This window comes from Hemitrygon akajei, chromosome 5 (genome assembly GCF_048418815.1).
Source record: "Hemitrygon akajei chromosome 5, sHemAka1.3, whole genome shotgun sequence".
Classification (NCBI taxonomy): Eukaryota; Metazoa; Chordata; class Chondrichthyes; order Myliobatiformes; family Dasyatidae; genus Hemitrygon; species Hemitrygon akajei.
Genome location: NC_133128.1, coordinates 121,610,172 through 121,633,327, shown reverse-complemented (window position 1 = coordinate 121,633,327; position 23,156 = coordinate 121,610,172). Strand labels below are relative to the sequence as shown.

General features: G+C 52.1%; 1 protein-coding gene across 4 annotated transcripts in view; it reads right to left on the bottom strand.

The window, feature by feature from the left end:
- ankzf1 (ankyrin repeat and zinc finger peptidyl tRNA hydrolase 1) overlaps positions 1-23,156 on the bottom strand; it is a 42,589-nt gene that overhangs the window by 7,325 nt on the left and 12,108 nt on the right. For 2 of the 4 annotated variants that reach the window (XM_073046337.1, XM_073046339.1), the window contains exons 6-12: positions 22,686-22,839; positions 19,350-19,572; positions 18,628-18,726; positions 13,525-13,689; positions 11,492-11,605; positions 7,895-8,306; positions 6,474-6,585 (exon numbers count right to left, since the gene is read on the bottom strand). In XM_073046337.1, the coding sequence (XP_072902438.1) occupies positions 6,474-6,585; positions 7,895-8,306; positions 11,492-11,605; positions 13,525-13,689; positions 18,628-18,726; positions 19,350-19,572; positions 22,686-22,839 (1,279 nt within the window). The remainder of the gene's footprint in view (positions 1-6,473; positions 6,586-7,894; positions 8,307-11,491; positions 11,606-13,524; positions 13,690-18,627; positions 18,727-19,349; positions 19,573-22,685; positions 22,840-23,156) is intronic. The other 2 variants (XM_073046338.1, XM_073046340.1) reach the window with 2 other exon arrangements.

Genomic DNA, 23,156 nt, shown 5'->3' with positions numbered 1-23,156 from the left:
TACCCTGTGCCCATGCACTCCTAACAGGGAACGGGAGCAGGTGTATACTCTGTGCCCATGCACTCCTAACAGGGCACGGGAGCAGGCACATACCCTGTGCCCATGCACTCCTAACAGGGAACGGGAGCAGGTGTATACCCTGTGCCCGTGCACTCCTAACAGGGAACGGGAGCAGGCGCATACCCTGTGCCCATGCACTCCTTAACGGCACGGGAGCAGGTGTATACCCTGTGCCCATGCACTCCTAACAGGGAACGGGAGCAGGTGTATACCCTGTGCCCATGCACTCCTAACAGGGCACGGGAGCAGGCACATACCCTGTGCCCATGCACTCCTAATAGGGAACGGGAACAGGTGTATACCCTGTGCCCATGCACTCCTAACAGGGCTTTCAGGAAGGTCCTCCAACTCAACCACTAAACGAATCGCTCCCCTTTTTAAGGATGGTGTGGATAAATCGCACAAAAACCCATGCAGGTCCTTCCATCGACCAGTGGCTAGTCAGGCCTTACGATGCGCGCGCAGAATGTCAGCTAAGAACACGTATTTCCACCAGAGTAACAGTCTGAGACTCACTGGCAGGGATGAGTTCTTCTGCCATTTCTGCTTCAAAAGAGTCCTCCTCATTCCCGTCACTGCATTCCAGGTCATCCTCACCTTCACTGTCCCATTCCCACATGCTCACCCCACTATGGGAAACAGCCACGCTCTCCTTGTCCCGTTCCCCACACGCTCACCCCGGTCCTCGCTCTCCCTGTCCCAATCCCACACGCTCACCCCGGTCCTCGCTCTCCCTGTCCCGTTCCCACACGCTCACCCCGGTCCTCGCTCTCCCTGTCCCGTTCCCACACGCTCACCCTGCTCCTCGCTCTCCCTGTCCCGTTCCCACACGCTCACCCCGGTCCCCGCTCTCCCTGTCCCGTTCCCACACGCTCACCCCGGTCCCCGGTCTCCCTGTCCCGTTCCCACACGCTCACCCCGGTCCTCGCTCTCCCTGTCCCGTTCCCACACGCTCACCCCGGTCCTCGGTCTCCCTGTCCCGTTCCCACACGCTCACCCCGGTCCTCGCTCTCCCTGTCCCGTTCCCACACGCTCACCCCGGTCCCCGGTCTCCCTGTCCCGTTCCCACACGCTCACCCCGCTCCTCGCTCTCCCTGTCCCGTTCCCACACGCTCACCCCGCTCCTCGCTCTCCCTGTCCCGTTCCCACACGCTCACCCCGCTCCTCGCTCTCCCTGTCCCGTTCCCACACGCTCACCCCGGTCCTCGCTCTCCCTGTCCCGTTCCCACACGCTCACCCCGCTCCTCGCTCTCCCTGTCCCGTTCCCACACGCTCACCCCGCTCCTCGCTCTCCCTGTCCCGTTCCCACACGCTCACCCCGCTCCTCGCTCTCCCTGTCCCGTTCCCACACGCTCACCCCGGTCCTCGCTCTCCCTGTCCCGTTCCCACACGCTCACCCCGCTCCTCGCTCTCCCTGTCCCGTTCCCACACGCTCACCCCGCTCCTCGCTCTCCCTGTCCCGTTCCCACACGCTCACCCCGCTCCTCGCTCTCCCTGTCCCGTTCCCACACGCTCACCCCGCTCCTCGCTCTCCCTGTCCCGTTCCCACACGCTCACCCCGCTCCTCGCTCTCCCTGTCCCGTTCCCACACGCTCACCCCGCTCCTCGCTCTCCCTGTCCCGTTCCCACACGCTCACCCCGCTCCTCGCTCTCCCTGTCCCGTTCCCACACGCTCACCCCGCTCCTCGCTCTCCCTGTCCCGTTCCCACACGCTCACCCCGCTCCTCGCTCTCCCTGTCCCGTTCCCACACGCTCACCCCGCTCCTCGCTCTCCCTGTCCCGTTCCCACACGCTCACCCCGGTCCTCGGTCTCCCTGTCCAGTTCCCACACGCTCACCCCGGTCCCCGCTCTCCCTGTCCCGTTCCCACACGCTCACCCCGGTCCCCGCTCTCCCTGTCCCGTTCCCACACGCTCACCCCGGTCCCCGCTCTCCCTGTCCCGTTCCCACACGTTCACCCCGGTCCCCGCTCTCCCTGTCCCGTTCCCACACGCTCACCCCGGTCCTCGGTCTCCCTGTCCCGTTCCCACACGCTCACCCCGGTCCTCGCTCTCCCTGTCCCGTTCCCACACGCTCACCCCGGTCCCCGCTCTCCCTGTCCCGTTCCCACACGCTCACCCCGGTCCTCGCTCTCCCTGTCCCGTTTCCACACGCTCACCCCGGTCCTCGCTCTCCCTGTCCAGTTCCCACACGCTCTCCCTGTCCCGTTCCCACACGCTCACCCCGGTCCTCGCTCTCCCTGTCCCGTTCCCACACGCTCACCCCGCTCCTCGCTCTCCCTGTCCCGTTCCCACACGCTCACCCCGCTCCTCGCTCTCCCTGTCCCGTTCCCACACGCTCACCCCGCTCCTCGCTCTCCCTGTCCCGTTCCCACACGCTCACCCCGCTCCTCGCTCTCCCTGTCCCGTTCCCACACGCTCACCCCGCTCCTCGCTCTCCCTGTCCCGTTCCCACACGCTCACCCCGCTCCTCGCTCTCCCTGTCCCGTTCCCACACGCTCACCCCGCTCCTCGCTCTCCCTGTCCCGTTCCCACACGCTCACCCCGCTCCTCGCTCTCCCTGTCCCGTTCCCACACGCTCACCCCGCTCCTCGCTCTCCCTGTCCCGTTCCCACACGCTCACCCCGCTCCTCGCTCTCCCTGTCCCGTTCCCACACGCTCACCCCGCTCCTCGCTCTCCCTGTCCCGTTCCCACACGCTCACCCCGGTCCTCGGTCTCCCTGTCCAGTTCCCACACGCTCACCCCGGTCCCCGCTCTCCCTGTCCCGTTCCCACACGCTCACCCCGGTCCCCGCTCTCCCTGTCCCGTTCCCACACGCTCACCCCGGTCCCCGCTCTCCCTGTCCCGTTCCCACACGTTCACCCCGGTCCCCGCTCTCCCTGTCCCGTTCCCACACGCTCACCCCGGTCCTCGGTCTCCCTGTCCCGTTCCCACACGCTCACCCCGGTCCTCGCTCTCCCTGTCCCGTTCCCACACGCTCACCCCGGTCCCCGCTCTCCCTGTCCCGTTCCCACACGCTCACCCCGGTCCTCGCTCTCCCTGTCCCGTTTCCACACGCTCACCCCGGTCCTCGCTCTCCCTGTCCCGTTCCCACACGCTCACCCCGGTCCCCGCTCTCCCTGTCCCGTTCCCACACGCTCACCCCGGTCCTCGCTCTCCCTGTCCCGTTCCCACACGCTCACCCCGGTCCTCGCTCTCCCTGTCCCGTTCCCACACGCTCACCCCGGTCCCCGCTCTCCCTGTCCCGTTCCCACACGCTCACCCCGGTCCTCGCTCTCCCTGTCCCGTTTCCACACGCTCACCCCGGTCCTCGCTCTCCCTGTCCAGTTCCCACACGCTCTCCCTGTCCCGTTCCCACACGCTCACCCCGGTCCTCGCTCTCCCTGTCCCGTTCCCACACGCTCACCCCGCTCCTCGCTCTCCCTGTCCCGTTCCCACACGCTCACCCCGCTCCTCGCTCTCCCTGTCCCGTTCCCACACGCTCACCCCGCTCCTCGCTCTCCCTGTCCCGTTCCCACACGCTCACCCCGCTCCTCGCTCTCCCTGTCCCGTTCCCACACGCTCACCCCGCTCCTCGCTCTCCCTGTCCCGTTCCCACACGCTCACCCCCGCTCCTCGCTCTCCCTGTCCCGTTCCCACACGCTCACCCCGCTCCTCGCTCTCCCTGTCCCGTTCCCACACGCTCACCCCGCTCCTCGCTCTCCCTGTCCCGTTCCCACACGCTCACCCCGCTCCTCGCTCTCCCTGTCCCGTTCCCACACGCTCACCCCCGCTCCTCGCTCTCCCTGTCCCGTTCCCACACGCTCACCCCGCTCCTCGCTCTCCCTGTCCCGTTCCCACACGCTCACCCCGGTCCTCGGTCTCCCTGTCCAGTTCCCACACGCTCACCCCGGTCCCCGCTCTCCCTGTCCCGTTCCCACACGCTCACCCCGGTCCCCGCTCTCCCTGTCCCGTTCCCACACGCTCACCCTGGTCCCCGCTCTCCCTGTCCCGTTCCCACACGTTCACCCCGGTCCCCGCTCTCCCTGTCCCGTTCCCACACGCTCACCCCGGTCCTCGGTCTCCCTGTCCCGTTCCCACACGCTCACCCCGGTCCTCGCTCTCCCTGTCCCGTTCCCACACGCTCACCCCGGTCCCCGCTCTCCCTGTCCCGTTCCCACACGCTCACCCCGGTCCTCGCTCTCCCTGTCCCGTTTCCACACGCTCACCCCGGTCCTCGCTCTCCCTGTCCAGTTCCCACACGCTCTCCCTGTCCAGTTCCCACACGCTCACCCCACTACCAGAAGCCTGATCAAGTGGCCCCACCACAGCCATGGCCCTAGCCTCAGGACCAGTGTAAGGTGGAGAGACCACTTCCCTTTGGATCGTCAGCTGCAGGAAGTTCACCACATACCCAGTCCCTGGTGCGTGGCAGGGCTGGCCTCATGCAGTCGATACTGTCTCTACCAGCTTGGGCATCCCACCAGCCTGCTCGAAGTCCAAAAGGGTTCGAGCCACCTCTGCACTTGGGTTGCCTTGGTCACAAACCTCTAGGGTACCCCAAGGTGCACTCATGACCTCCCCACTCATCAGGACCCTGGCTCTCCGCTCCTTCAGGAGGACCGTGACCCAGGAACCCCCATTCACTTGTGTGTCCATGTTCCGAGCACTCCGCTCCACCCAAGGACGAATCATTCCCCTGTTCGGAAGGGGTACCATCACACCAGAGGCTACAAGCTCAGGTGAGGCCGTCCTGGCAGAGAGTGAGCCTCTTTCTTGGGAGGTCTGCCCCGAGCTTGCAGCCTTTTGTGGGCGTAAATCTTCTCCCTTAGTCAGTTCCTATCTTTGGATTCAGAGGATGCGCACCTTCCCATTTTTATTCCTCTGATGTGGAGAGGTCCAGTGGCCTCCATTTCAGCGGAACCCTCGGCCCTCAGCACCACGTCCTCCCTCACGGCTTCTCCATACCCTTGCTGAGCCACCAAGATATCCGTGCCCACCAGGCAGGGACTAAAAGGCCCTGGCTCAGCCTTCTGCGGCGGGGAGGCCTGGAAATTTTTCTTCTTCCCCTTAGCCTTTGTTGCCCTGTCCTTCTCACCGGGTCAGCAGACAGAATGGGGGAGGGACAGAGAGCGGGCAGAGGCCCTGCGGTGCCCTCCTGTGCCGCCACGATGGAGTTGGTGCCCTGGTGTACAGGGCAATTCTTACAAATATACCCAAATTCCTTGCAGGCATGGCACCATGGCTGGCTCGTAGCCCAGCAGATCCGGTAATGCTTCTGCGTCACAAGTGAAAGAACCCCTCAGCATTCCTCGGTGATTTAGCTCTATGAACACCCCATGATGGAGGGTATACACATGCCCAAAACGACCTCCGCCTAGCTTGAGTGGTGTAAGGCTGACTGGCAACTTCATCTCCCCAAAGAATGCAGGTGGGGGTACAAGGTCTACTCCGTCGAGGTGAAGGTCACAGTCTGTACGGGTCTGGCACAAAGACCCCTTCCACGTTTATGCCCCCACTCAGGGCCAGGGACACTTCTCCAGCGGACTGTAGGTAAACAGTATTCTGGTGCATCTTACCGATCCCAGTCATCCCCACCCACAGAGGCAGCCATGATAGCTAACTTCTCAGCACTCGGGCGAGGCAATATCGCATTGCACCGTGTTTAGAACGATCAGTCTGAGAAGTGGTGGCTCTGCAGTTCTTTCACCAGAAGCTACAGCTCCTGCCTCAGAACAAGGTGCCGACATTTTGGAGTTGCAGCCTGCCGTGTTAAAGCCCACGTAGTCAGAAATCAAATGCTGCTGAATTAACTCAGTCACAACACTTATCAGTCTTTCGAAGAGCAGTTCCGAGAAGAGAGAAATTATAGCAGTCTCTTCCAGACGAGCAGGGATGAAACTCTTGCACTGACCCTCTCGGTGTGCAGCTGGGACACTCCAATGTTCATCCGTCCGAGCGACAGTTCAAAGATTCACCACAAAACTCATCACCCTGACATTCCTGGCCGAGCACTCCAGGTGAGGGAGGACTTGCTGGTGTTCATAGCCAGAGAAATCTGTCCCAGCTCCAGTAAAAGTCACAGTCACTGTCGCTGCCACAGCCTGGGCACAGATTCAACAAAAGTAAGCAAAACAGCCTTCCTCTGAGAAGAAAACTGCTGTGATCCTCTACCAAGATGAGACAGCTCTCTCCTACACCTTCCTCCGTCCTCGTCACTGTTCCTTAGGGTTTATTCCCAAAATAAATCAACTTTTTCTGAGAGTTCACAACCCACAGCGTGGCTCCCCTCAGTACCACCCGATTACAGCGTTGCCCCTTCCACAGTGTTACCATATCCACTTATCAGCCCCTCCTCACACCACTGTCCTGCACACCCCATGGCAGTGCCCCGCCCCTCCCGGAAATCCCGCCGATGGACTTTGCTCTGCGTACCTGTGCTTTCGCGTAGTCGTATCGCCCGGGGTGGTTGGCCATATACCTGCGGAACTCATTCCTCGTGTCCCTGTCTGCGGATACGGCGTACGCCGGGCGCCCTCGCTTATCCCTGACAGATACATGGGTTAGCATGGCAGAACACGGTCTGTGTACACCTGTGTGCATGATGTATCCTCATATAACTGGTATGTCGTGTGCATGTATGTGTGTGGGTTCTGCTCCACATCCACTGATACTCAAAGTTGCCATGCAAGTCGACAGGGTGGTTAAGCAGGTGTGTGGAGTGTTGGCCTTTGTTAGTCGGGACTGAGTTCAAGAGCTGCGAGGTAATGTTGCAGCTCTATAGACTGCACTTGGAGTACTATGTTCAGTTCTGGTTGCATCATTATAGGAAGGATGTTGAAGCTTTAAAGAGTGTGCAGAGGACTAGAGGGCATGCCTTATGAGGATAGGTCAAGCAAGCTAGGGCTTTTGTCTTTGGAGTGAAGGAAGATGAGAGGTGACCTGATAGCGGTGTACAAGATGATAAGTGGCATAGATAGAGTGGACCGCCAGACATTATCTCCAGAATGGAAATGGTTAATCTGGGGGGGGGGGGGGTATAATAGTGGTTGGCGCGTGGCCAGGTGGTTAAGGTGGTCTAGTGATCTGAAGGTTGCTAGTTCGAGCCTCAGCTAAGGCAGCGTGTTGTGTCCTTGAGTAAGGCACTTAACCACACATTGCTCTGCGACGACACCGGTGCCAAGCTGTATCGGCCCTTGCCCTTCCCTTGGACAACATCGGTGGCGTGGAGAGGGGAGACTTGCAGCTTGAGCAACTGCTGGTCTCCCATACAACCCTGCCCAGGCCTGCGCCCTGGAAACTTTCCAAGGCGCAAATCAATGGTCTCTCGAGACTAACGGATGCCTATCAAATAGTGGATGGAGGAAAGTGTAGGGGGAATGTCAGAGCAACGCACACAAAATGCTGGAAGAAATCAGCATCTATGGAGATCAATAAACAGTTGATGTTTCACCCCAAGACACTCCATCAGACTGGGAGATATCAGATGTGGGTTTTCTACAGAGAGTGGCGTGGTCTGGAACACGCTGACAGGGTGGTGGTAGAGGAAGATAAAGAGACTCTTAGGTAGGTACACGGATGACAGAAAACTGGAGGGCTATGTGGGAAGGAAGGGTTAGATTGATCTTAGAATAGGTTGAAAGTTCAGCACAATAGTGTGGCCGAAGGGCTGTACTGTGCTGTATTGCTCTGTGTTACTACAACTTGAGCATGTGTTTGCATGGTTTGTGTGCATGCCTGCATAATGTGTGTGTGTGTGTGTGTGTGTGTGTGTGTGTGTGTGTGTGGCCTTGACCCTGTGGAGACAGCGGGTACTCTGGCAGTCTATCAGCTCCCGGACAGCAGTTTGTCCTTACCTGCAGGCAGGGTCACAGCCGGCATCTAGCAGCAGATGTAGGACTGAGCCCTGAGCAGCCGCTGCAGCTACGTGGAGCAGAGTGAATCCAGACTCATCCACCGGATCATTTAGTATATCTGTTGTCACAGGCCCTGGACAGAGACCCCCGTCCCCCAGGGTCCTCCACATCACAACTGTGGCCCCACTGGGTCCGGCCCCATTGCCTAATGTCTGCTGTTGGGTCTGTCCACTATCCGATGTCTGCTCCTGGTTTTGTCCACAGTTTGGTGTCTGCTCCTGGTTGCATTTGTCGTCTGGTGTTGGGCTGGAGCAGCTGGGTTCCGGAATATGAGCCGGAAGCAGATGACAGAGGAAATTTCGCAGCCGTTCCACATCTCCAGTCCTGCAGGCCGTGTACAGGTCGTTCCGCACTGGAAACAGCACACACCCGTCACTGCAGCATCCTGAGGACCCACTGTCCCCCAGTGACCACAACGGGTCCTGTAACCCTCCCTGTGCCCCAAGGTTTACCTGTCCTTGGCCCATCTCTGGTCTGTGTGGGACCAGGGCACAACTGGAGCCTGAGCATGGCGTAGTGACACAGACAGATCCCTAGGGTGGTGGAAGAATCCAGTGGCTGGAATGAAAGCACTGGCGCCAGTTACAGACTGTTGCATGAAACCACAAGGTTTACGGTAAGCCTTTGGGCAGGAAAAGGTGACTGGTGGGATGTCAGAGGTAAATTTTTTTTTTACATAGACTGGTGGGTGTGTGGAACACCCTGCCAGGGGTGACGGCAGAGGCAGATACATTAGGGACATTTAAGAGACTCTGAGATAGGCACAGATGATAGAAAAATGAGGTTATGAGGGAGAGGAGGGCTAGATTCATCTTAAGAGTAGGTTAAAAAGATTGGTACAACATCATGGGCCAAATGGCCTGTATAGTGCTGTAATGTTCTATGTTCCAACACAACCATTCCTGACCCAGCCCGGTCTACAGAATGTAGGGAATGGGCAGGAGGCCATAGGCACTCGAACACGCAAATGGATCCAATCTCACCCACATCATTACCCCTCTCTCAGATCCCCGACAATTTCACCCCATTTCTACCCCACTCTCCCAATCCCAACACTCAGTACCTCCAACCTCACCTTCTTTCTCTCAACTCCCTTCCACTCAGTTGCTGCAATTAATGCCCCCTCCCCTCCCTCTCTTTCCACCCCATCACCCCCCATCCTTTCTCCCCCCCCCCATTGATTCCTCTGTGGGGTTTATCTCTGGGAGAGAGGGTCTATCACTCACCTACACACTGCGGTCGGGTCACTAACCCTTGTTTATTCCTTTCTTTTTGCACTATTTATTTTTTGTAATTTTAGATTTTTTTATCTTTGCCTATACTACTGCCAGAAAACGTATTTCACATCATACGAGTCAGTCATGATAAATTTTATTTCTGATTATTGTTACTAAATAATGTACTAATATCTTTGTGAGGACATTGCTTTTGCCACCATGGAGGGTATAAACTAGATAGGCGGGGTGGAGGGAACATGAGCGAAGACGGGTACGAGCAGCAACCAAAGCAGTAATCCCCGCCATCAGGATAACCACGTTTACAGTGAGAGGGCAGATAGAACCACTGCTTTAAACTGCATCTGCTTTCATGCATGCATCTTAACAGGTAAGGTGAACAAACTGAGAGTGGGGGTTGCCTCTAGGGACGGGGATACAGTGGCCAGAACAGAAGCAACATGGTTGACAGAAGGGCAGGACTGGCAGCTCAGCGTTCCTGGATACTGAAGGTGTGACAGAGGAACATGGAGGAATGGAGGGCGTGTTGCTTTTTTGACAAGGGAGGGCGTAACAGCAGTGTTTAGAGAGGAATGTTCTTAAAGGATCATTAACAAGGCCATTTGGGTAGGAAAAAGACTGGCGGATAGTCACTTTGATAGGGCTGTATTGTACACAGGCTACTTGAGGAGAACCACAAATATGCAAAAATCCAGAGCAACACACACAAAATGCCGAAGGAACTCACAGCTCAGACAGCATCTATAAAAAAGAGTAAGTAGTCGACGGTTTACTCTTTTCCATAGATGCTTCCTGGCCTACTGAGTTCCTCCAGCATTTTGTGTGTGTTACTTGATGTGTCGGGAAATTGCACTTAGTTGTGGTAGTGCTAGTGTGAGGTTTCAATTGTCTTGGTACCTGCAGCGCAGGCGGCTTGGATGGGATGGATTTTGTCCTGTGTGTCCAAAACAGTTTCCTCGCACAACCTACTCAGGTAGATGCAATACTGGACCACCCCTTAGAGATCAGGGCAGACCAAGTAACTGACATGGCAGTTAGGAAGCACTCTGGGTCCAGTAACCACAATTCTATTAGTTTTTAAATAGTTATGAATAGAGATAGAACAGGTTCATAGGCTGGACCCGCTCACTGAACTGAACTCACATTCAAGGACTCTTCGTCTCACGTTCACGATATTTATTGTTTATTTATTTTGTATTTTTTTCTCCCTTTCTTAGTGTATTTGAAAAGTTTGTTTCTTTTTGCACATTGGTTGTTGTCCATCCTGTTTGGTGAGGTCTTTCATTGTTTCTATTGTATTTCTTGTATTTACTGTAATTGCCCGCAAGAAAATGAATCTCAGGGTTGTATGTAGTGACATATATGTAATTTGATAATAAACTTACTTTGAACTGAAACAGGGCCAATTATCTAGCTCTGGTCAACTGGGCGATTCTGTTTAAAGGCAAAGGAAGAGCTAAAAAGTGAGAAGCTTTTAAAAGGGTCCAGGGTCTGCATGGTCCTTCCTGGTAATGTGAAGAGTAGATATACCAAGTTCAGGGAACCCTGGCTGATGAGAGATATCGAGGCTGTGGTCAGGAAAAAGAATGCTTTCATTGTATTTTGGTGTCAAAGGTAGATAGGGTCGTAAAGAAAGCTTTTGGCCTTCATAAAACACAATACTGAGTACAGGAGATGGGATGTTATGTTGAAGTTGCATGATACATTGGTGAGGCTTAATTTGGAGTACTGTTTGCAGTTTTGTTCACCTACATACAGGGAAGATGTAAATAAGGTAGAAAGAGTACAGAGAAAATTTACAAGGATGTTGCCAGGATTGGAGGAAAGACTGAATAGATTAGGACTTTATTCTTTGGAATGTAGAAGATTGAGGGGAGATTTGATAGCAGTATACAAAATTATAAAGGGTATAGACTGGGTTAGTGCAAGCAGGATTTTTCCGCTGAGGTTGAGTGGGAATACAACCACAGGTCATGGGTTAAGGGTGAAAGGTGAAAAGTTTAAGGGAAACTTCTTCACTCCGAGGATGGTGAGAGTGTGGAACAAGCTGCCAGTGCAAATGGTGCATGTGAGCTGGATTTCAAAGTTTAAGCAAAATTTGAATAGGTACATGGATGGAAGGTGCATAGAGGGCTATGGTCCTGGTGCAGGTCGATGGGAGTATGCAGCTTAAATGGTTTGGCACAGACTAGATGGGCTGAAGGGCCTATTTATGTGCTGTACTTCTCTATAACTTAGTCTGTTGATGGGACTCAGGTAGAGTTAGTGACTGACCATAATGTTACCAACTTCACCAGCCTACCTTCCCCTGCTGCGTCAGCTGGAACCACTTCAGTAACGTCTCGTTGTGTCTTTCCCTTGACCTTCTCTCTGGTTGGCAGTGAGTCGGTCTCTGTGTTTATCTCAGGAGCTGCATCTACTCGACAAAGCAAGAATCACGTGCTGTCAGCCAAGACATCGTAAGATACCGACCTAATGCAGGCAAATTGGTTGACGTAAATGGCAGGAAGGTCAACATGGATGTGACAGGCTGAAGGGCCTGTTTCTGTGTTGTACGATCTGTAACGCTCACTAGAAATGCCCACACAGTAACGTTCCTTCACATTATCCCAGTACCGAGTCAGATACAGCAACCCTCTCTGTACACACGCTGTGCAGAGACAGTAACTCTCTCTATACACACACTGTGCTGGGGTTAAAAGACGGGAGAATGGTGGTTTGGGAATAGCCACCTGCCAGCAATTTATAATTTAAAATATATTTTATGTATTGCAATTTACTACTGCTGTGAAAACAACAAGTTTTATGACCTACATCAGTGATAACAAACCTGTTACTCTCACATCTTCAGCCTGTGTAACGTGCAGACAGCCTCCAGCTGAAGGCTAAAGAGGCCATTCTGAGTCGAAGAGCTAGAATCTACAGAGCTCTCCCCAGCCTGGAGTGCACTGTGATCGTGAAACGGGATGATCAGTGGAGTTGATGATCTCCAGTGGTGGGCCAGGACAGTACAGTCCCATCACCCTGCAGATGTCAACACACTCACCCCAGCTTGCTAGGGGAGACTCGAGTACAGGCAGGGGCCAAGGCCTCTCACACAGTCTCAGGTGTACAAGAAGTAGTGAGGAGACGGCAGTCCTTGGTCCCAAACAAAGATGGGACCCTCTCTCAGACTCCCCACCCTGCACTCCTGTTGAGGCCTTCCTGCCTTTGTTGAGGGTGTGGAGGTCAGGGGTCACCCTAGTCCGGTAGGAGAATAGTCTCCCATGTCATCTGCTTGTGCAGCCGGAACTGGGGGGGGGGGGGGGGGGGGGAATCACTCAGGGATGGCCATCACCATCCTATGAACCTCAGATGGAGTGTTGTACACCACTGGCACGTATCCTTCGGCTCTGTACATTAGGCAGTGGATGCTTTGGGGCGTGGGGGGCTGGGTGGGGGAACCGGCCGGGAGGAGGTTGGGAGGGGTTTGGGAATAAAACTGGCCAGGTAGAAAGAACTGTTTCACCCCTTGGATAGAAGCCAAACCTGGGTTCACTTACCAGACCCATCCCTTCCACTAACTGTCTGGGTTTGATCCAATAGATCCACCTACTCGTGGGCCTGACCTCGGTATGGGGGGGGTTTGCATTGTGGACAGCAGTGGTGGTGTTTTAATTTGAGAATTATGTAAATATTCTGATGGAAGATTTGGAAATATGTAAATATTTCCCCAGGAGGCTAAATAAATTTAGCATGTCCGTGTCAACCCTCGCCCATTTTTACTGATGCATCATGACTTCGGTTAGCAACTGCTCTGCCTGTGACTGCTAGAGCTGTGGGCACAGCTCAGCACATCACAAAAACCAGTCTCCCCTCCATGGACCCTTGTCTACACCTCTCAATGCCTCAGTAAAGCAGCCAACGTAATCCGGCACCCACCCACACGGACGTTCTCTCTTCTCCTCTCCCCCCATCGAGCAGAAGACACAAAAACCTGAAAGCACATACCACCAGGCTCAAGGACAGCTTCCACCCTGCTTTTATAAGACTACTAAATGCATCTCTGGCATGATATGATCGTCTCTTGACCTCAAAATCTACTTAACGATGATTTTGCACCTTGTAGTGTACCTGCACTGCACTTTCTCTGTACTGTTACACTTTTGTCTGTATTGTTATGGTTTTACCTTGTCCTACCTCAATACACTGTGCAATGATCTGATCTTTAGGAACAGAATGCAGGACAAACTTTTCACATGTGATAATAATAAACTAATTCCAAATGAACTTCTATCAGTAAAACAGATACAGAGCAAGAGACAGACACATATGCACAGTTCCCATTCTCTTTACCTTCTTGATGAATCCCCCTCTCCGCAGAAGCTTTCTTCTTTTTCTTTCCCCGTTTCTTTTTTGGTGACACTTCGAATTCCCGGAGGTCCAAGGTTCCTAGTGTTTCTTCAACCACTTCAAGGGCAGTTGGTAGATCAGAGGGGTCGATATCCACATCCACGCACTCTGCAGGGGGAGAGTCGAGCGCTCACATGCTGTCAGGGCAATGAATGCTCCCAGTTGCCACCATCGCTTAGTGAGGACAAAGCCCCCAACCCTGGGCAAACAACAGTCCCACCTCTTCCCCAAAGAAGGGCTAGGCCAAAAGACCCCTCTCCTCAAGTGAGCAGAGTTCCCTCTACACCGCTACCAGAGTGAATACCACCATTCCGTACCACAATCCTCCAAAATCACTGAAAAAAAGAGCCAGTACAGATGGGCCAAACGGTCACTTTCTGGGTTGCGACAGAACAGAGAACAGTGCAGCCCAGAAACAAGCCCTTCAGCTCACCATGTTAACATCAAACTAATTAAACAGTTAACTAACCTCATCCCTCTGCCTACACAATGTCCGTATCATTCCCTTCCCAGCACATCCATGTACCTATCTAAGAGCTTCTCAAATGCCTTTAACGTATCTACCTATCACTCCACTCCATCCCAGGCAACACATTCCATGAATCCACCACTCTCTGTGTCAAAAAACCTGTCCCACACATCTCGTAGAACATAGAACAGTACAAGCCCTTTGGCCCACAATGTCATGCCAACCTATTCAAAGATCATTCCAGCTCTTCCCTCCTACACAGCCCTTCAATTTTTCTACCTCCTTTCAACTTACTTCCTCTCACCCTAAATGCATGCCTTTCAGTATCATACGTTTAAGCCCTGGGAAAAATGATACCATCTGTCTATCACCATCTTATAAACCTCTATCATGTCTTCCCACAGCCTCCACCACTCCAGAGTATATACATTGGAATATTAAAAAGATTTTGACAAGAACAGGCCATTTAGCCCACAAAGCTTGCCGAATTCCTATTCACATAGTGTGTTGAAATAACTATTGAGTTTAGATTTTAAAGTCTCTAAGGTACTACTCTCAACTACGAAACTAGGTAGTTTGTTCCATGTCCACAACTTGCTGTGTAAAGAAATGCTTCCTGATGTTAGTTTGAAATCTCCCTTTAACCAGTCTCCACCTATGGCTCTGTATCCTTGATGATGGATTAATTTTGAAGCAACAGCTGGCGTACACTTATACCCTTAATGATTCTGAACACTTCTATCATGCCTCCTCTCATTCTATGTCTGCTTGGGCTAAAAAGATTTAATTATTTCAACCTTCTTTCATAACTCATACCCTGCAGACCTGGAACGAGTCTCAGCGCCCTTCCCTGGACTCTCTCCTGTGTCTTTACATCCCTCACACAACATGGAGACCAAAATTGTACACAGTAGTCAAGGTGTGGCCTCACAAGCGCAAGCACAGCTTTCGGAGAACATCTCTAGACTGGAACTCCACTGAGCACATTATATAGCCCAACATTCTGCTGACCTTCCTAACTGCTTCTGTGCGTGGTCTAGATGTTGATAGTGATGTCTATCAGGACGCCCAAATGCTTCTCATACAGTGCACTTTCTAACTCAAGACCCCCCCATTGTATATTTATATCTAATATTTCTACTTCCTATATGTAATATTTGCAGTTACTTACATTAAATTTCATTTGTCATTTTTCTGCCCACATCTGGATTTTGTTTAGCTCTATCTGTATTGATTCTGGGGCCTGAATGTTATCAGCTGATCCCCCTAATTTTGTGTCATCAGCAAATGTTACTAGTTTATTTGCTAAGCGCTTATCCAAAAAATTAATATAAGTTAAAAACAGCAGCAGCCCCAAAACCAATCCGTGCTGAACCCCACTTTTAACATCTTCTGTTAAAACGACCCTCTCACCATAACTCATTTTCTGTTTTGAGCCAATTCTGCACCCATTTGCACACTTTACCCTGAATCCGAACCTTCTTTAATTTATTAACCTCATGTTGGGTATCTTGTCAAAACCCTTCTGAAAGTCCAAGTAACTGCTGTATTGTTTGTTGTCAATAGGTGGACATGCCGGGGTTAATGCCCCTAGACAGTGTGTACTTCTTATCCTGTGCTTCCTTCCCACGGTCACCCACCTATCTCCTTCTTTCTGGTCTGTTTCTACAGCAGAGAAACAGGCCATTTGCCCCATCTAGTCTTTGTTCACGGTTCTGTCTTTCAATAATAAGCACCTTTGCTAAGAATCGGAGTGAATTGTTCAGAGTCCATCAATTGTTGTCAAACTACTGCCTGTTCTAGTAGATTATCCCCTTGGTAGAGACCGTTAACTAAAGCCAAAGGAAAATTATTGTTCTGCCTGGGAAATCGACAGAGACGGGGTTCACAGGCAAGGATCTGGTTTCTCTGGGACCTTCACATCAATCTTTCTGAAGCATAGTGGGCAGAATTGGATGCCATTTACATAGAACGTAGACCATAACAGCACAGGAAGAGGCCCTTCGGCCCACAATGTTGTGCTGAACCAGTTAAATTAGTAATTCAATGGCCAACTAAACTAATCCCTTCTGCCTACACAATGTCCATTTCCTCTCATTCATACGCCTATCTAAACATCTCTTAAAAGTACCTAATTTATCTGTCTCTATCATCACTCCAGGCATCACTCTGCGTAAAGAAAAACTTGCCCTGCACATCTCCTTTGAAATCACCCCATCTCACCTAAGTGCACGTTCTCCGGTACTAGACATTTCTACCCTGGGAAAAAATTTCTACCCTTTCTACTCTCTCTATGCCTCTCCTAATCTAATAAACCTCTATCAGATCTCCCCTCAGCCTTCGCTACTCCAGAGAAAACAACCCTGGTTTGACCACCCTCTTGCTCTAGCACACGCCCTCTAATCCAGGCAACATCCTGGTAAACCCCTTCTGCACCCTCTCCAAAGCCTCGACATCCCTCCTACAATGGGGCAACCTGAACTGCATGCAATACTCCAGATGTCGCCTGGAGTTTTATAAAACTGCAACATAACTTCCTGACTTTTGAACTCAATACCTCTAATGAAGGCTAGCACGCCACCTGCTTTCTTAACCACCCTATCAGCCTGTGTAGCCGCTTTCAGGGACGATGAAGTTACTTGTCGATTCCTGTTGGTCAGCCAGTTCAGTTTTTGAAATTTAATTTAGAGATACAGCACGGTGACATGCCTTATGGCCTAATGGGCCTGCACTGCCCCATGTGATCAATTAACCTACTAACCCGTATGTCTTTGGAATGTGAGAGGAAACCAGGGAACCCAGAGAAATCCCACCCTGTCACGCACTGGGAGAACGTATAAACTCCCTACAGAGAGTGGCAGAATTGAACTGGGGTCACTGGCACTGTACTAGCACACACCAACCATCACTGCCACGGGATGTTATGTTTTCACATCAGTACTTGCTGATGCTGGATCTGACTGATGGTGGACTTCAGGAAGAGGAAGTCCAGGGAACACAACCAGTCCTCATCGAGGGATCAGCAGTGGAAACAGTGAGCAGTTTCAAGCTTCTGGGTGTCAACATCTCTGAGGATCCATCCTGGGCCCAGCATATTGATGCAACTACAAAGAAGGCACGGCAGTTTGGTGAGATTTGGTATGTCACTAAAGACTCTAGCAAACTTCTATAGATGTACCGTGGAGAGTACTCTAACTGATTGCATCACTGTCTGGTATGGAAGGGCCTTTGCATAGGAACAAGCTGCAGAGGATTGTAAACTTAGCCAGCTCCATCACGGGCACTAGCCTCCCCAGCACTGAGGATTTCTTCAAAAGGGGATGCATCAAAAAGGCAGCCCATGAAGGAGGTTCAGCAGCTGGAAGGTACACACTCAACTTTTCAGGAACAGCTTCTTCTCCACCACCATCAGAGTTCAGAATGATTCATAAACCCATGAACACTAACTAACTCTTTTTGATCTCCTTGTTTATTTTTTGATATATTTCCCATTGTAATTGATAGTATATTTTATATATTGCACTTACTGCTCCTGTAAAACAACAAATTTCCTTACATGTCTGTGATAATAAACCTGATTCTGACTTTATGAAACATTTCTCTTTCACGGTCCCGGCTGAATCGGTCCGATCCCATCATTCTCCAAGTGATGTGCCACCACAGCTTTTCTAACGGGCTCTGCCATTCTCCCCGCCTGCAGGACAACCGATCTACAATTCCCGGTGTCCTGTCTCACTGCTGAATGTTCTGTGAGCTTGCCCCAAACTGGCCGTTCTTAATGGATTCATCCTTTCAGGACTCACATGGTGTACACACATACTCATCCTTGCTTAGGGGGTCATAAACACTACAGCGCAGACACAGACCCTTCAGCCCATCTACTCCATGCTGAACAGTTGTGCCTAGTCCCATCGACCTACACCAAGATGCTAGCCCTCCATACCCCCCATCCATGTACTTAACCAGATGGTGTGATCAAACCCACCTCCAGCACTTCCGCTGGCAGCTCGCTCCACACTCTCCCTCCTCTCAGAGGAAAAGCTCCCACTCAGGTGCCCCATAACTATTTCTCCTTTGTCCCTGAACCGATGACCTCTAGTTCTAATCTCACCCAAACTTAATGGAAAAAGCCTGCTTGCACTTACCCTACCTCCACCCCTCATCATTTTATATACTATCATCAAATCTTGTATTCTCCTAAATTCGGGGAAATAAAGTCCTAACTCATTCAACCTTTCCCTATAACTCAGGTCCTGAAGTCCCCACAACCTCCCTCCATCCCTCCTACCATCACGTCAGCTCCCTCCTACCGTCACGTCTCCTCCCTCCGTCCCTCCTACCGTCACGTCACCTCCCTCCGTCCCTACCCGCACATCACCTCCCTCCGTCCCTCCTACCGTCACGTCACCTCCCTCCGTCCCTCCTACTGTCACGTCACCTTCCTCTGTCCCTCCTACCGTCACGTCACCTCCCTCCGTCCCTCCTACCATCATGTCACCTCCCTCCACCTTCGCCCCTACCCGTGTCATTTGTACTGCTCCCTCAGCAGCCCAGATGTGAAATCCAGTCGTACTTACCGTCTCTGTCAGAAGACAGGACATCCTCGGCCGATTTTGACTGCTTCTTCCACACTCTCCTCTGTGGACTGTGGATTGTTGTGAAATCCGTGTCGGCTGCTGGAAACGAAAGTTCAACCCAGTAATTCACGTGGCTGGGAGATCAGTATGGTGGAGGGGTGTCCGAGGGCCTGCTGTGTCCCCCATCGTGGAGGGGATCCCCACACCATGCTCAACTACAGGAAAGGACACCGTACAGTTACACCGATTCACACGCCCCTTCAGTGGGACACGCTGTACAGTTACACTGAACCACAGACCCCCTTAAGTGGGACACACTGTACAGTTACACTGATTCACATACCCCTACAGTCGGACACACTGTATAGTACACCGATTCACACACCCCTACAGTGGGATACACTGTATAGTTACAATGATTCACACACCCCTACAGTGGGATAAACTGTACAGTTACACCGATTAAGACACCCCCTACAATGGGATATACTGTACAGTTACACCGATTCACACACATCTACAATGGGATACACTGTACAGTTACACTGATTCACACACCCCTACAGTGGGATACACTGTACAGTTACACCTATTCACACACCCCTACAGTTGGATACACTGTACAGTTACACTGATTCACACACACCTACAGTGGGACAAACTGTAGTTGTACTGACCTACAGACCCATGCAGTACAGACAGATACCGTCACCCTGACTCACCGTAGATCTCCACGGTGGAGAGAGCTGCGTGCACCCTCTTCACTTCTTTGAAGGTGGCCCTGCGGGTGCTGAAGGGGATGGATCGCAGTCGGCTGTCCCCGCGGTTTAGAGCAGGCACTTTACCACTCAGGAAGATGCCTCTGTTGTGACTGGGAGCTCGGAAGAAGATGGCGCCGGCTGCCTGCAGGTACTCAGTCCAAACCAAGAGTAAATCTTCAATATCCTGCAATCACAGACCCACGCAGACAGCTCACAAAACAGGTGCAGAGGCCGGGAGTTGACAGAGACTCTGGAGGGAGCCCATCAGACAGAACGGCAGGCACACACTCCAGGTTTATCATTCCTGACCCCCTACGGTCAGGATTCAAGCAACCTAGAGGTATGGCTAAGGACAAAAGGATAGCAAGGGACAAAATTGGTGCTTTGGATGATCAGCATGGTAATATGCATGTACTCAAAAGAGATGGGGGAGATAAATGGATTTTTGCATCTGTATTTAATCGGGAGACTGATTAAGAGGCTATAGAAATGAGACAAAGCAGCAGTGAAGTATACAGATTACAGAGGAAGAGGAGGTATGCTGTCTTGAGGCAAATTAGGGTGGATAAATCCCCAAATCCTCAGGGCCTGACAAGATGCTTGCTCGGACCTTGTGGGAGGATAGTGCAGAAATTGCAAGCCCCCTAGCAGAGATACTGTACAGTGTGTCCCATGGGTGCGGTACAGAAGGATTGGAGGATAGCTAATGTAGTTTTGTTGTTTAAGAAAGTCTCGATTAAGAATAAGCTGGGAAATTATAGACTGGTGAGCCTGACACCAGGAGTGGGTTGGATAGACAAGAACTAAACTGGGATGGTCAACACGGTTTGTGCGTGGTCCACCATGTCTAAACAATCGTATCAATTTTTGAGCAAGTTAACCGGAAAGCTGACGAAGGCAAGGCAGAGGAGGATGTGTACGTGGACTTCAGCAAGACCTTTGATAAGGCCCCAAATGGGAGGTTAGTCATGAAGTTTCAATCACTTGGCGTTCAGGATGAGGTAATAAATTGGTTTAGACACTGGCTTCGCAGGGGAAGCCAGAGTGTTTTACTAGATGGTTGCCTCTCTGACTCGAGGTGTGCCGCAGTGATTGGTGCTGGGTCCATCGTTGTTTGTCAGCTACATCAACGCTCTGGGTGATAATGTGGTTACCTGGATCAGCAAATGTGCGAATGACACCAAGACTGGGGGTGTGGTGGACAGTGAGGAAGCATGTCAGAGCTTGTAGTGGGATCTGTACCAGCTGGTAAAACAAGGGTGAAAAATGGCAGATTAAATTTAATGCCAACAAGTCTGAGCTGTCACAAACCAGGGTAGGATTTACACGGTGAGTGCTAGGGCACTTAGGAGCATGGTAGGACATAAGGACCTGGGAATACAGACCAACGATTCCTTGAAAGTGGTGACACAGATAGATAGGGCCATAAAGAAAGCTTTTTGCACATTCACCTTCATAAATCGAAGAACTGAGTACAGGAGTTGGAATGCTATGTTGAAGTTGTATAAGATGTTGGTGAGATCAAATTTGGAGTATTGAGTGCACCTACCTACAACGTCAATAAGAATGAAAGCACAGAGAAAATTTACAAGGATGTTGCCATGACTTGAGGACCTGAGTTATAGGGAAAGGGTGAATAGGTTAGGACTTTATTCCCTGGAGTGTAGGAGAACGGTGGGAGTTGTGATAGTGGTATACACAATTGGGAATGGTATAGATAGGGTAAATGCAGGCAGACTTTTTCCACTGAGTCTGGGCGAGACTAGAACTAGGTGTCATGGGTTAAGGGTGAAAGGTGAAATGTTTAAGGGGAACCCGAGAGAGAAACTCTTCATTCAGGGTGGAGCGAGTGTGGAACGAGCTGCCAGCGGAAGCGGTGGATGCGGGTTCGATCGCAACATTTATGAGAAGTTTGGATATGGACACGGATGAGAGGGGTGTGGAGGACGTTGGTCCAGGTGCAGACCAATGGGACTAGATTAGAATAACTGTTTGGCATGAAATAGATGGGCCGAATAGCCTGTTTCCGTGTTCTAGTGTTCTATAACTCCAACAAAATTCCTACCAGATATCACCTATGCTAGTGCAGCTCCATTTGGAGAAATACCGGGGATCTTTTACCAGCGGCTGGCCGATTGGGAGCAGATGAAAAGGCACTGTGAATATTGGCTGCTTAATGTAAACCGGCTGCCTTCTGGGTATGGCGGGCCAGACTCTGAAGTCATCTCTAGGGGCAGAATTCTGTTCCACATCCTTGAGTTAAAACCCCACCGAGGTACCCCAGAAACCGAAATTCAAGTGATAAATTAAAAGCCAGGTGTCAGACATCCCGGCTGTGAGCTCAGTTTCATGGACCTCCTCGAGGGAAGAAAGGTCTCGTCCTCAATCCCCTCCCACTGACGGCGGTTAATGGAACGTGTGCAGTCAAGAGGATGACGTGTGTAACATGGCTAATGGCACTGAGCAGCAGCTTCCACTGGGGTTGTGACTCAGATGTAGCTTTTATTAGGCTTGTAGGGACAGCTTTGGGGAGACAAATTAGTTGGGGATGAGGTTAAGGTTTAGGAACAGGGATGAGATGGAGTTAGGGGTCAGGGCAGTAAATGAAGTAAGTGCTAGGGGCAGGGGCCAGTGACCCCCCCCCCCCCCCCCTGAGGATGAAGGTCAGGTCAGCAGGCACCGAAAACAAAGACTAGCAACGCACGCTGTCAAGGATTGAGGTTCCCAGGCCCTGAAGATGAGGGCCTGTCATCCCCCAACGTCAGTGAGTCCTGGGGTCAGAGGTCGGTAGACCTACGGTCAGTTGCCAGGTCCGGATGCCAGACTCCAGCGATCCCCGAGGACAGGGGTCAGGTCAGCAGGTGTTGAGGACGAAGACCTCAGGGACTATGTATCAGCGGGCCCCAAGGATGAAGGCCGGAGAGCTGTGATGGGGTGTGAGGATTGGAAAGGGCCTGGTTTGCTGTTGTTTGTCTGCCTTGCTGTATGTTGTTCTGCTGGACATTGTGGGCATGTTCATTTGTGGACTGCACCCAGCACATCCTGATGCAAGTGACACATTTCACTGTATATTTCGATGTACATGTGACTAATAAATCTAATGCGACGGGTGCAACCAGATACATGAATTGCAAGCCAGTGTGGTTAAAAATTCCCTGCGATGTGCAGAGGTGTGGGCTGCAAGAGGATTCAGCCTCTCGCGGTGCTGGGTGGGCTGTACGGTTACAGTCGGTGGCTGCCTGTACCGTGGTTGAGCACCCGGCTGTTCTGGGGTGACGAAGATGGCCGATTCCTGACCTTTACGAGTGCAGCTTCGTTGTGACGGCGGAGGGAGGCTCCCGCTGACTTGGGCGCATGGTTTCGATTCTGTCCGTCCCAAGCTCCCTGGGCAGTGCCGCGTTTAGCGCGGACGGTATATCGGTGGAACGTCTTGTGCTGGATTACGACATCCCTGTGGAGAAGGATGACTTGGATGAGAAGTGAAAGGATGGGTTCGTAAGTTTGCAGACGACACGAAGATTGGTGAAGTTGAGGATAGTGTGCGGGATTGTTGTAGGATTGCTTGATTAGTAAGGGTGTCAAAGGTTACAGGGCGAAGGCAAGAGGATGGGGTTTAGAGGAAGAATAAATCAGCCATCATGGAGCAGACTTGACAGGTTGAATAGTCTAATTCTGCTCTGATGTCTCATGGTCTTCAGGAGTACTCTCACCTCCTCTGTAACTGGAAGAGCGGCCTAGAAAGGTTCAGTGTAATCTCCCTTAGTAACC